Source organism: Phoxinus phoxinus, assembly GCF_949152265.1.
Source record: "Phoxinus phoxinus genome assembly, chromosome: 6".
Lineage (NCBI taxonomy): Eukaryota > Metazoa > Chordata > Actinopteri > Cypriniformes > Leuciscidae > Phoxinus > Phoxinus phoxinus.
This window is the reverse complement of record NC_136881.1, coordinates 42,247,395-42,263,350: the sequence shown is the minus strand read 5'-3', so window position 1 is coordinate 42,263,350 and position 15,956 is coordinate 42,247,395. Positions and strand designations below refer to the sequence as shown.

At 40.9% G+C, this 15,956-nt stretch overlaps 1 protein-coding gene across 1 annotated transcript; it reads right to left on the bottom strand.

The window, feature by feature from the left end:
• Window positions 1–634: 634 nt before the first annotated feature.
• LOC307000696 (uncharacterized protein) lies at window positions 635–13,620 on the bottom strand. Its single transcript, XM_079616478.1, has 4 exons — window positions 13,503–13,620; window positions 13,004–13,330; window positions 1,851–2,111; window positions 635–1,260 (listed from the first exon to the last, which is right to left on the bottom strand). The coding sequence occupies exons 1-4, from the start codon at window positions 13,540–13,542 to the stop codon at window positions 1,028–1,030; spliced, it is 861 nt and encodes a 286-aa protein (XP_079472604.1). The 5' UTR covers window positions 13,543–13,620; the 3' UTR covers window positions 635–1,027.
• Between the last annotated feature and the right edge of the window lie 2,336 nt (window positions 13,621–15,956).

Here is a 15,956-nt window from a genome sequence, read left to right as displayed (position 1 = left end):
TTCCTGTAAGATGTCAAAATCTAACCAAAACAAAATATAGTCTGAAAATTCATATGAGTTCTATATAATCAGAAAAAGAATGATATAACACTAAACAACTTACTCAAACTTGTATCTTCGGTGGGATCAATTCGCTCTTGAAAATGCAGCCGTTCTCCGTCTGATGCAATCTTTCTCTGAGGAAAAGGTGAACTCTTCCTCGCTGTCCATAATCATCTGGAGGACGACTTTACCAGAGAAGCGTGCCATCCTCAAAACGCGATGAACTATCCGTGAAACTGACGAAGAGACTGCGTGTTTTCATGGCATTGATCGGAGGGCGTGTGCGATGCGTATAGATCACCTCAACTATTAGCATGTGAATAGCGCCGGGGGCGTGGCGGCCTCAGCTCATTAAAAATAATGAAGGGAGAACGAAAATTGGGTTACGTGCCTCTCCTGGGTTTCAAACGGATTACATTTTATATAAATTACTTCATTTAAAAGAAGAGAATTCTAGCTTCATAAAGACAAATCTCTCGTTCCTGAGTGACAAGTATTCGCTGAGTTACAGTTCATTTTCGGACGCGTTTCAGAATGGACTTCCCTGACAGAGAGAAGGCAGAACTCGCATCATGTTTATTTTTCTTTATTTGGCGAAAGACAAAACACTTTGTTTTTATTGTGAGTATACACAAAAAAATAGAAACTTAACTGGATCGAATGATGTAAAACACTTAAATGTAAGATCAAAACCAACAGAGTATTTTGAATCTCTTTTGCACTGATAAGAAAAAAGCGAGCAGATCACGCCGGCGTGATTGCCGACCCCAGAGGGTTAAAGATGAACATCATCGGGATCATCTGCTTAATTCAGTACATGATGATGATGAGGATGATGATGATGATGATGATGATGATGATGATGATGAGGATGATGATGATCACCAGGTCACTCTTGTAAAGAGATTTTAATCTCAATGAGTTTTTAACTTGGTAAAATAAAGAATTATGATGATGATGAAACAACAACTGAACTTCTGCACTATTAAACAGTAGCATAAACTGTATAAGTATCAGAGGGGTTTATGGGTAGGCCAAATTGTGGAGTTGCATAAACAGTGTCACAAGAATCAGAGGGGTTTGTGGGTAATTGTGGATTTGCATAAACAGTGTCACAAGAATCAGAGGGGTTTCTGGGTAACTGGGCACTTTTGCAGTCAGTGTGAAGTCTGGTGTCTTGTTTCTCGTACAGCGACTGTTTAGAGGCTGAATCGGGGGCTGTAAAACAAATATACTACATTAAATATAGTCATAAATAATGACAATATTAATTCACATTGTTGGTAAATATATCAGACTTGCATTCACTAGTTGTGACCAGCAGGGGGAAGCAACATCTTTATATTCACTCATTCCACAGACAGTGTAATTGACTAGCCTGGTCCCTCCAGACTCTCCTACATTTCATTTGTACAGAGAGTCTGGCCTCTTTTCATTGACAAGCGTTAACTTCCTTGTAGGCGGGTACTCTGATGAAGTTTAAAACTATTAGATCTGCCCAGAGCCTCTCTGGGTCTGTCATAACCAATCGCTAACGTTTGGTCGTGACAAAACTAAAACTCAAACTAGCGCACGACCTCAACGTCAGCGTTCTCAGACACTCGCTGGTTGGACCGGTAAAAAATTGACAGAAGAGAACCCACGAATACACCACAATCCCAGATGACGTACTGAAGGAAAATTAAAATTGAGTGGAAGTACGTATGAGGGCGGAGCCAGGCTAGTAATTGACTGGCAAACAACTATAAACATTATTCTGACAAATAAATGATCAGATAAACTTCTGAAAACATTGTTGGCTGGTTTACCTCGAGTCTGATGCTTCTTGTAGAGAGTCACTATACATGACACGAATCCAATGATGAGCAGAAGCAGAACCACAGTCACGCCAATGATCAGAGATGATGATGATGATGATGAAGATGAAGATGATGATGGTGAAGATGATGATGATGGTGATGATGATGGTGATGATGATGGCGGTGATGATGATGAAGATGATAATGATGGTGATGATGATGGTGGTGATGATGATGAAGATTTCAAAGGTGGTGGTGTTGTGTTTTGCTCTAAAATTAGAGAAAAGCTTTGGATAAGATTTTTGATAAGATTTTTATAAACCTCAAGCTTATTGAGAACTACATGAGGCAAACATCCCACCTCTCGATCATACCTCACTTTCAGCTATAAATATCATACAATACAACTAGGAATTATATCAATATTTACATACAGTATTGCTGCATCCCAATTCACCTACTTATATTGCACCCCAAAAAAGTATGTACATTTTTTGGTGAAGAAAAAGTACATACTTTTGAGTGTGTAGCAAAAGAGTAGGCAAACTTTGGGACATACTCTTTAACGGAGAGATCTGTGTGCATCCTGTCAGTAAACTGCCCTGTCAATCATCTTGTCACAGTTAAAATCCTCCATTCAATCCAATTGAATTTTTCTACCGTTTCGGAGAGAAATGCATGTTCATCTGCCAGTCGCGGGTCTTTCATGCGGAGACTCCTCATGTGTTTGCAATTTGAATGTAATGATGCATTTAAAAGTTAATGTCTTTACACAAGTTCACAATGCTGCTGCAGATACAATATAATGTGGACAATATAATACATTTTTGTCAGGTTAGATACTAATAATTAATCATTCAAACCCCTTTATCTAAACCTCTCTATATAACCGCAGAACTCGCGTATCCTCCATGTCTGTAGTTTTTTTCAGAATGAATGGAGGTCTATGGAGCTCAAAATCCACTTTTCTCAGGATATAATGTTTTGTCTAATCTGAATGTTGTATTCGAAAGGAGATGCAAAGAATTGCACATTGCTGGGTGTTAGATTTTTTAGAGTCACTTATTTTAGAGTCACTTATAATGTCAATGACGTCATACACATCGTACAGCCAGAGATACTGCTTTACGGCAAACCTTCAGTCACTTTGTGCTTTCGCGCTCTGTGCTTTCTTTTCTCTCGAGACATCGACAACACAGCGGACACAGGGAAACACACATGCTAGAAGACAACACAGCTGACACAGGGAAACACATGCTAGAAGACAACACAGCTGACACAGGGAAACACACATGCTAGAAGACAACACAGCTGACACAGGGAAACACATGCTAGAAGACAACACAGCTGACACAGGGAAACACACATGCTAGAAGACAACACAGCTGACACAGGGAAACACACATGCTAGAAGACAACACAGCTGACACAGGGAAACACACATGCTAGAAGACAACACAGCTGACACAGGGAAACACACATGCTAGAAGACAACACAGCTGACACAGGGAAACACACGTGCTAGAAGACAACACAGCTGACACAGGGAAACACACATGCTAGAAGAAAACACAGCTGACACAGGGAAACACACATGCTAGAAGACAACACAGCTGACACAGGGAAACACACATGCTAGAAGACAACACAGCTGACACAGGGAAACACACAGGCTAGAAGACAACACAGCTGACACAGGGAAACACACATGCTAGAAGAAAACACAGCTGACACAGGGAAACACACGTGCTAGAAGACAACACAGCTGACACAGGGAAACACACATGCTAGAAGACAACACAGCTGACACAGGGAAACACACATGCTAGAAGACAACACAGCTGACACAGGGAAACACACATGCTAGACAACACAAGCTGACACAGGGAAACACACATGCTAGAAGACAACACAGCTGACACAGGGAAACACACATGCTAGAAGACAACACAGCTGACACAGGGAAACACACATGCTAGAAGACAACACAGCTGACACAGGGAAACACACATGCTAGAAGACAACACAGCTGACACAGGGAAACACACATGCTAGAAGAAAACACAGCTGACACAGGGAAACACACGTGCTAGAAGACAACACAGCTGACACAGGGAAACACACATGCTAGAAGAAAACACAGCTGACACAGGGAAACACGTGCTAGAAGACAACACAGCTGACACAGGGAAACACACATGCTAGAAGACAACACAGCTGACACAGGGAAACACACGTGCTAGAAGACAACACAGCGGACACAGGGAAACACACATGCTAGAAGACAACACAGCTGACACAGGGAAACAAACATGCTAGAAGACAACACAGCTGACACAGGGATACACACATGCTAGGAGACAACACAAGCTGACACAGGGAAACACATGCTAGAAGACAACACAGCTGACACAGGGAAACACACGTGCTAGAAGACAACACAGCTGACACAGGGAAACACACATGGTAGAAGACAACACAGCTGACACAGGGAAACAAACATGCTAGAAGACAACACAGCTGACACAGGGAAACACACGTGCTAGAAGACAACACAGCTGACACAGGGAAACACACATGGTAGAAGACAACACAGCTGACACAGGGAAACACGTGCTAGAAGACAACACAGCTGACACAGGGAAACACAAAGGCTAGAAGAAAACACAGCTGACACAGGGAAACACACGTGCTAGAAGACAACACAGCTGACACAGGGAAACACACATGCTAGAAGAAAACACAGCTGACACAGGGAAACACACATGCTAGAAGACAACACAGCTGACACAGGGAACACACATGCTAGAAGACAACACAGCTGACACAGGGAAACACACATGCTAGAAGAAAACACAGCTGACACAGGGAAACACACACTCAAAAAAATAAATTGTTGAATGAACATGATTTAATCGTATCACCCATTATGCATCTAAGCAAGATTTGAATATTTTATTTGAACACAATATTGGTTTGTAAATTGAACATGATTGTAATATGTCAATGCAACTTCTTTGCAACTAATTGAATCAACATGTTTGTATTGTGTTAGACTAATCAAATGTATTCTCATTCACTCAAAGCACAGGAAAGCAGAATCACCAAAGGAGAAAATCAAATTTTTAAGTTACCATTATGGAGATCAGTGTGTGTTTTAGTTGGGCTCTTCACCCTTAAATTATTAACTAAGTTTTGTTTGACTGCTGTACATAAGTTATAACAGCCAGATGAACAAATAGGAAGGGTGATCTGATGGTATTGGTTGTGTATTAACATAACCATTATTTCACAATCATTTAACCTGATTCACTGAACTTATATAGAGTCCAATTTATGAGTTAGGTTTAATTTATTAATTTTAGCTGCATAATAAGTTTGTCTTTTCAATGAAATTAAAACGATCAAATCAATACAAATAAAAATATATATATACACATTTCTTTTTTGGGCACACACAGACATCAAGAATCAGTGTATGCATCTCAACAATGGTGACATTTATAAAGCATGTTGCAGTGCATTCTGTGTTGCACCAATCAAAACTCATTCATAGCTCCCATCATGCATTGCTGCATGAATAAATAATGAGCTTATGATCACAGGTGATCTGTTTGTCACCATTGCTGAGATTCATATGCTAAATCTTGATGTCTGTGTGTGCCTAAAAAAGAAATGTGTATATAAATATATATTTTTTTATTGATTTGATTGTTTCATTTCATTGATAAGGCTAAACATATTATGCAGCTAAAATTAATAAAACAAACCTCAATCATAAATTGGACTCTATATGAGTTCAGTGATTCAGGTTAAATGATTGTGAAATAATGGTTATGTTAATACACAACCAATACCATCAGATCACCATTCCTAATTGTTCATCTGGCTGTTATAACTTATGTACAGCAGCCAAACAAAACTTAAAGTTAATAATATAAGGGTGAAGAGCCCAACTAAAACACACACTGGTCTACATAATGGTGACTTAAAAATTAGATTTTCTCCTTTGGTGATTCTGCTTTCCTGTGCTTTGAGTGAATGAGAATACATTTGATTAGTCTAACACAATACAAACATGTTGATTCAATTAGTTGCAAAGAAGTTGCATTGACATATTACAATCATGTTCAATTTACAAACCAATATTGTGTTCAAATTAAATATTAAAATCTTGCTTAGATGCATAATGGGTGATACGATTAAATCATGTTCATTCAACAATTTATTTTTTTGAGTGCACGTGCTAGAAGACAACACAGCTGACACAGGGAAACACACATGCTAGAAGAAAACACAGCTGACACAGGGAAACACGTGCTAGAAGACAACACAGCTGACACAGGGAAACACAAAGGCTAGAAGACAACACAGCTGACACAGGGAAACAAACATGCTAGAAGACAACACAGCTGACACAGGGAAACACACGTGCTAGAAGACAACACAGCTGACACAGGGATACACACATGCTAGGAGACAACACAAGCTGACACAGGGAAACACATGCTAGAAGACAACACAGCTGACACAGGGAAACACACGTGCTAGAAGACAACACAGCTGACACAGGGAAACACACATGGTAGAAGACAACACAGCTGACACAGGGAAACAAACATGCTAGAAGACAACACAGCTGACACAGGGAAACACACGTGCTAGAAGACAACACAGCTGACACAGGGAAACAAACATGCTAGAAGACAACACAGCTGACACAGGGAAACACACATGCTAGACGACAACACAGCTGACACAGGGAAACACACATGCTAGAAGACAACACAGCTGACACAGGGAAACACATGCTAGAAGAAAACACAGCTGACACAGGGAAACACACATGGTAGAAGACAACACAGCTGACACAGGGAAACAAACATGCTAGAAGACAACACAGCTGACACAGGGAAACAAACATGCTAGAAGACAACACAGCTGACACAGGGAAACACACGTGCTAGAAGACAACACAGCTGACACAGGGAAACACACATGCTAGAAGAAAACACAGCTGACACAGGGAAACACACATGCTAGAAGACAACACAGCTGACACAGGGAAACACACATGCTAGAAGACAACACAGCTGACACAGGGAAACACACATGCTAGAAGACAACACAGCTGACACAGGGAAACACATGCTAGAAGACAACACAGCTGACACAGGGAAACAAACATGCTAGAAGACAACACAGCTGACACAGGGAAACACACATGCTAGAAGACAACACAGCTGACACAGGGAAACACACGTGCTAGAAGACAACACAGCTGACACAGGGAAACACACATGCTAGAAGACAACACAGCTGACACAGGGAAACACACGTGCTAGAAGAAAACACAGCTGACACAGGGAAACACACGTGCTAGAAGACAACACAGCTGACACAGGGAAACACACATGCTAGAAGACAACACAGCTGACACAGGGAAACACACATGCTAGAAGACAACACAGCTGACACAGGGAAACACACATGCTAGAAGACAACACAGCTGACACAGGGAAACACACATGCTAGAAGAAAACACAGCTGACACAGGGAAACACACGTGCTAGAAGACAACACAGCTGACACAGGGAAACACACATGCTAGAAGAAAACACAGCTGACACAGGGAAACACGTGCTAGAAGACAACACAACTGACAGGGAAACACAAAGGCTAGAAGACAACACAGCTGACACAGGGAAACACACGTGCTAGAAGACAACACAGCTGACACAGGGAAACAAACATGCTAGAAGACAACACAGCTGACACAGGGATACACACATGCTAGGAGACAACACAAGCTGACACAGGGAAACACATGCTAGAAGACAACACAGCTGACACAGGGAAACACACGTGCTAGAAGACAACACAGCTGACACAGGGAAACACACATGGTAGAAGACAACACAGCTGACACAGGGAAACAAACATGCTAGAAGACAACACAGCTGACACAGGGAAACACATGCTAGAAGACAACACAGCTGACACATGGAAACACACGTGCTAGAAGACAACACAGCTGACACAGGGAAACACACATGGTAGAAGACAACACAGCTGACACAGGGAAACACGTGCTAGAAGACAACACAGCTGACACAGGGAAACACAAAGGCTAGAAGACAACACAGCTGACACAGGGAAACACACATGCTAGACAACACAAGCTGACACAGGGAAACACACAGGCTAGAAGACAACACAGCTGACACAGGGAAACACACATGCTAGAAGACAACACAGCTGACACAGGGAAACACATGCTAGAAGACAACACAGCTGACACAGGGAAACACACATGCTAGAAGACAACACAGCTGACACAGGGAAACACACGTGCTAGAAGACAACACAGCTGACACAGGGAAACACACGTGCTAGAAGACAACACAGCTGACACAGGAAAACACACGTGCTAGAAGACAACACAGCTGACACAGGGAAACACACAGGCTAGAAGACAACACAAGCTGACACAGGGAAACACACGTGCTAGAAGACAACACAGCTGACACAGGGAAACACACGTGCTAGAAGACAACACAGCTGACACAGGGAAACACACAGGCTAGAAGACAACACAAGCTGACACAGGGAAACACACGTGCTAGAAGACAACACAGCTGACACAGGGAAACACACGTGCTAGAAGACAACACAGCTGACACAGGGAAACACACGTGCTAGAAGACAACACAGCTGACACAGGGAAACACACAGGCTAGAAGACAACACAAGCTGACACAGGGAAACACACGTGCTAGAAGACAACACAGCTGACACAGGGAAACACACAGGCTAGAAGACAACACAAGCTGACACAGGGAAACACACGTGCTAGAAGACAACACAGCTGACACAGGGAAACACACATGCTAGAAGACAACACAGCTGACACAGGGAAACACATGCTAGAAGACTACACAAGCTGACAGGGAAACACACGTGCTAGAAGACAACACAAGCTGACACAGGGAAACACACATGCTAGAAGACAACACAGCTGACACAGGGAAACACATGCTAGAAGACAACACAGCTGACACAGGGAAACACAGGCTAGAAGACAACACAGCTGACACAGGGAAACACATGCTAGAAGACAACACAGCTGACACAGGGAAACACACATGCTAGAAGACAACACAGCTGACACAGGGAAACACATGCTAGAAGACAACACAGCTGACACAGGGAAACACACGTGCTAGAAGACAACACAGCTGACACAGGGAAACACGTGCTAGAAGACAACACAGCTGACACAGGGAAACACATGCTAGAAGACAACACAGCTGACACAGGGAAACACACGTTCTAGAAGACAACACAGCTGACACAGGGAAACACATGCTAGAAGACAACACAAGCTGACACAGGGAAACACACGTGCTAGAAGACAACACAGCTGACACAGGGAAACACACGTGCTAGAAGACAACACAGCTGACACAGGGAAACACATGTGCTAGAAGACAACACAGCTGACACAGGGAAACACATGTGCTAGAAGACAACACAGCTGACAGGGAAACACACATGGTTGAAGACAACACAGCTGACATAGGGAAACACACATGGTAGAAGACAACACAGCTGACACAGGGAAACACACAGGCTAGAAGACAACACAGCTGACACAGGGAAACACATGCTAGAAGACAACACAGCTGACACAGGGAAACACGTGCTAGAAGACAACACAGCTGACACAGGGAAACACACATGGTAGAAGACAACACAGCTGACACAGGGAAACAACAAAAAAGCATATGGGAAATAATTAGCATAGCTGCTTTTCATAATATTAATGCATTTGATCTTATTCAACTGTAGTATAAAACATAAGCATTATGTGAATGCTTTGCTAAAGAGATGTGTCTTTAATCTAGTTTTGAACTGGGACAGCGAGTCTTAGCCTTGAATAATATCAGGAAGTCCATTCCAGAGTTTAAGAGCTAAATGCGAAAACGCCCTCCCTCTTTTAGTGAACGTAGATATCCTTGGATTGACCAGAAGCCGAATTAAGTAGTCTTAAAGAGCGCGATCTCACCCAGCATTATAAACTGATTACACAAATGCTTTATTAATTTATCATTGCAGTAGTTAATTCCAGCAGTGCTTTACTAATCTGAAGGGTTCTTCTTCTTCTTCTTGTAAGATTCCGACAGTGTAGACGCTGCAAAGCGTATTACTGCCCTCCACAGGTCAAAGTTTGTACTAAATTCTTACATACAGTCCTGTGTCATGCAAGAATTGAAGAACTGCCTTGGAGATCAGTCTATGCTCGTCACTGTGTCCAAACAAAGATAAAACAGAAAAAGCCTTTACTCCAAGTCCTGACAGTTTAATAAATAATATATTTATTTCTGCCCTATACCCTCTGCATTCCAAGAAAACATGCTCTAACTGTCTCAGGACTCCCACATTCACACAAGCCAGAAACATGCTTTCCTACAATACACAGAGAATAATTTAACCCACAGTGCCCCAACCTCAATCTACACATTTTAACTGATTCCCTGCAAAATAAAATGTTACATGAACATCTTTTCCTAACTTCAGGTTGAATAGAAAAGTAGTGTCTACCCCTAATTTCCTTTTACCACCCTCTCTGCCATTCTTTTATTAAACCCTCTTTAATTCTTTCTCTCAGTTCCACTCTCCCTAATAATACATGGACATCTACTTCTCTTCCTAAGCTCTCCTTTGCAATGCTATCCACCCGCTCATTCCCCCTCACCCCAGCGTGAATCTGAAGGGCTAAGAATCACACACACACATCAACAATCTACATATGAATCTCAACAATGGTGGCAATCACACACATGCTTCATGTTGCAGTGCATTATGGGAGCCATCAATCAAAACACATCCATGGCTCCCATAATGCATTTTAGCATGAATCAATTATGCAGCTCAATTGACCTATCATTTTCAATTTGCTTTTATTTTGCTATTGTTTTGTTATGACTTTAGTAGCTTCTTTTGTGATGTTCAGAGTTGATCTGTTTGTCACTAGTTTGTTTATTGTCACCATTGTTGAGATTCATACGTTTATTCTTGATGTCTGTGTCTCTAAATCCTAGAGCTTCAGCGCACAAAGTTGTTCATATTGCTGTTGGATTTCAAATTGTAGAATCTCAGGACTACAATCACCAATACCAAATTGAGATATCAAGCATATAGTCAGAGATTTAGACTCTGAATGAGATCAGGGACTCTGGACACTACATGATAATAATGTCATCATCAAAACATATTGTAAGCATGTAACAATCAACCTTTTTACTTCAGGCTGTGTTATCTAAAATGCACAAGGGGTTCTTTTGAAAGATTGACCAGATTAAAAATAACCAACTATAACATTTGACAAACAGTATCTTCGGTCTACTAGCATGAAAGGAAAACACTCACCAAACAAATACACTATTACAGCTCACAGAATAAAGATATTTTCACACATTCAAATGACCCACACAACCCCCCAATAGTTCAATGTCCTTTCTCTTTCAGTCCCGAAATTTCACCTAAAAGTCCAAACTAAATGATGGATATTCTGTCCTTTATCATGACGGCTGCGAGAGAGTGAATAATCGAAGGCCGATGCCGGTCAATTGTCCCCTGACATAGCAAACAAAAATAGTAATCCACAAAAGAAAAGAAACCCGTACGCGATCATTGGTTTGCAGTTATACCACGCACATAATAAAATAAACAAACAAAACCAATCGGTCTCACCAACTCCGGTGAATCAGACCAGCCAGCCGCCTGGGAAGGTTATTTTGTTGCGTCCTCAATTTGGTAACGCACTCGTCTTCCACTCATTACAAACGGCGTGTAGGTCACATATAGTCTGTTTTCCCAGTTGGAATGCCTTCTTTCTCTCTCCCACACAAGATAAAACAGTTTACAAATGTTAGTAGCATGCAGCACTGAGTACGGGCGCCACTACCTCTGGTTTCACACACCTGCTTTCCTTCAGACCGCCCCCCATAGATATACGTTTGGGTGCGCGGTGATAAGCGTATCGGCCGAACAGTGGCCTAATACCAAACACCCTTCATATACCATTACACACAGTGGAAGTAAACATGAAAACAAATACATATAAATAAGTACATATACATATCACTCAGATATTATATGAAACCTACAGACCTATATGCCTCAATTACATATTTAAACTCCTTGACGAATTTTAAGAAATATACCTAAACTAATGTGGCAGTGTCACAAGCAGATCAAGTTTTCTCTAGCAGTAACAAATGTGCTTTATATACACAATGTTGGAACTGTCAGACAAAAACTAACATAAAAAAATGAAAAGGGTCAAGAGCCCAACTAAACCAAATACTGATCTCCATAATAGAGACTTAGAAAATAGATTTTCTCCTTCAGTGATTCTGCTTGTTAACATGTCTTCAAGAATGCTCAATCATCATTCAATTACCGTAATAACTTAATTATCTCATTAACTTTACCACTGCTTAATTACTTATAACACTGAGTGTGGAATCATATAAACTCTGAGCAGTGTTATTTTAAGGCTACATTTTCACGTGGTCGGCGATTTTCATAAACGGACATTTCACCCTCTCTGTTTTCACAAATAACATCGTGCACACCTGTCAGTTTTCAGAAAAGTGTTTGTACAGGAACCCGTGTATATGCCGTCAAGAGCATGCCAAACCTGTAGGTGGCAGTGTAACGAGAAGCTCAAGCCCACGTTAGCCAATCAGAATCCCGACACATACTGTGACGTCGGCTGCCTAAAAATCAGTTTTTCTCAGTTTACATGCAAACGTGCAAATTTAGTTTTCCAAAATATCCAGTCTGGCCGGAGTTTTTAGAAAGAATCGTTTTCAGAGGTGAATTATCCGTTTGCATGTGAACGAAGGGAACAAACGAAGGGAAATGTCTTTCAAACGTTTTTCAAATTAACCATGTACGTGTAAATGGGGCCAAACACTGGGGATTTTGCTGTGTACAGATCTGCTACACTGCATCTGCTGTAGAGCAAGAACAGAGACGTTCTATTTTCAATACATTCACGACACGCTTCTGCGGCTCATGTAACATACATGAAAAAACCCAAGGAGACAAGACATGGGAAAAGACCAGAGTGCGTGCGCACACACACTTACCCAGTTCAACCAGCAACACAATCTCTGAATAGATATCGCGCAAAGGCACAATCCTCCTCACAGCACACCAGTATTGTCCTGCATCCTCTGTTCTCAGATCAGTGATGGTGACGGTGAAAACTCTGACCGTCGTGTCGTCAGTCAGAGAGAATCTCTCGTCTTTAGCTGGAGATCCTGATTCAATCATGATGTTTTTAAATCCATAGATACATGCCCCTTTACAAAAATACTTTGAATTTGTTTCATATCCAGATTGATATGAGCATCTGATGTCAACTCTCTCTCCTCTGTATCCAGTAATTGTCTGTGAAGCTCCAGCAACAACAGCTGAAAACACAGATATCATTATATAGAGCTGTTAGTGTGAGCAAGAGACATAAGCAGGCCAGAATAATAACTTACAGATATCATCATATGAGTCTGATGATCATGTGATAAAGAGGAAACACAAGAGAAGATGTCAAACTGTGTGTAAAAGAGCTGAGAGTCTCAAACTCACCTGTACAGATGCTGGAAAAGAGCAGGAGGACGTCCAACATGATGAAGTTTCACAAGCGTTTCGCTTCAATAAAAGAGCAAACTCTGTGACAAACGTTACTGTCGTTCTCTTCCGCACTGAGAGAACAATGTGTGTCAGCAACTGATTTATATTTTCTTCCAGTTCTTTATCTCTAAACCACATCCAGCTCTACAGGACATCAGTGCTGAGCTCATTTACTCTCGCTTATATACTGACCTAAACAGCACAATACTCAGTTTCATTATATGAATGTTTTATTTTTGTTATATATCAAAAACAAAACTAAGATGAAGTTGTATATTTTTAGGTTTTGTTACTGGTCTCAGTTTCTTTTGAGTTTTAATCTTAACTCTTCCCACTAAGCAAAATTATGTTCAAAATGCATCTTTTAAACGTCTTTCCCAGCAAACATTTGGACGTTCAATGACCGTTGAAAAGACGTCCGTCCGAGACGTGCCGTCATGGTTGAAAAATAGTTCTGGCCATGAATTCCACGTCTTTTCTGTGGTCGATCCTGGACGTCAGAATTAGTCTTCTTCTGGATGTTTATAAGGTGTGTTTCTGCATAAGTATAGGCATATAAGCCTGCATATAAAATAATCATACACCCATTATGATAAGCGATCTAGACGTTTACACATCTAAACTTGACAAAGGTTCTAAAAAGGTCCAAAATTGGTCCAGTCAGACCTGAACGTCAATAAAACATTTTAATCACGTGTACATCACAAACAAGAACACATTATTTGTGGACATAAGCAAAAAAGAAACATGTTCTGATTTAGCACAACATTTATTGTTCTTGGTCAGCCACAATTTCTCTTTATTTGTTTTTCAATGTTTTTTGTTACCCAAACTAAAATACCAGTTACAAAATACTGAATTATTATATAAAGGGATAGTTCACCCAAAAATTAGAATTCTGTCATTTACTCACCCTCATGTTCCAAACCTGTATGAGTTTATATCTTCTGCTGACCACAAAAGAAGATATTTTGAAGAATGTTTGGAACAAGCAAATAGAGCAACCATTGACTGCCATTATTGGAGAAACAATGATTATGGTAGTTAATGGGAAGCGACATCTGCTTGGTTACAAACATTCTTCCAAACATCTGTGTTTAGCATAACATAGAAAGGTATACAGGTTTGAAACATGAGGTTTGAAACATGAGGTTGAGTAAATGATGACAATTTTCCTTTTTGGTGAACACATTGTTTGGCTCATTTCTTGTATTCACCAGCACCAGCTCTTCCTGGAGCGTGTTTCAGGAGTTCTGCCATTGCTGTATCAATTTTGGAGTCTGTAGCATTTGGGCTCCACCTCTGCACAGCATCTAAGGGAAGATTATATATATATATTTTTTTTCTATAAATAAAATTAAAAATTTGAGGTAAATTACATTTTCAAAATAGTTTTATGGTCTACAGCTAAATGAATAAAAACTTGGAACAAGATTAATGAATCATGAATGAAACATTAGAAAGGTAATCAACATGCATTACATTTTATTTTATTGTATAAAAAATATTGTGCTTTAAATTGGTGTTAGATCAGTTGGGGGGCGGGGGGAACAGCATTTGTCCCCTGCCTCTTCAATATGGTGCCCTTGAGAAAGACCCTTAACTAGGTGTGTAAGGTCCTGTCCCAAATGGCACACTCTGGACTTGTGGACTTCCTCAGAGTCCACACTTTGGTGACGTCATGTAGTGCAGACCTATAGGGCCCTTGGTGCGAGTCCACGAGGGCGCATTGAGAGGTATTTTTGGGACAGACTCGATCGTCATGCCGGAAATAGGAAGACGGTCCGGTTGTTGTTTAAATATTATATTTCTACATTTACATATGATTCAGTAAAGCCCTGACATTCGGTTATATTTATTTAATGAATCATAATGCGATCGTAGCCTATTATTCAGTGCACTATTTATGTTTATATTAAATATAAATATATATTTATGTTTGAAACATCAACCACTGGTTGATGACCATAATGTTTGTATAAACTGTAGGTAATAACTGGTAAAATGTACACATAGGTCATAAAAACCATAATTATATTTACACTTAAATATTTTCTTCTCATGTTAACGTGAGCGAAAGCTCCTCCCATTCGTTGTCTGATTGGCCTTTCGCAAATTCGCAAGGATTCCTGGGTAGTTAAAGTGCGTGAAGCCTGCATCTATGCGGGCTTCGCGGAAGACCGCTTCAAGGGTACAAAGGGGGCGCTGCTGAGCACACTTCAGAGCGTTAACATGATGAATGGGACGGCCTACGGACTCGTAGACTCAGCGAGCACGCGCAATTTAAGTCCACGAGACCGAAAGTCCACATGAAGTGCATCATTTGGGACAGGGCCTTAACTGTGAGAAAGTGAACAGGACATTTCTGATAAAGACAGGTGGGCTGTGATGCTCCCTGAATAGATAAAG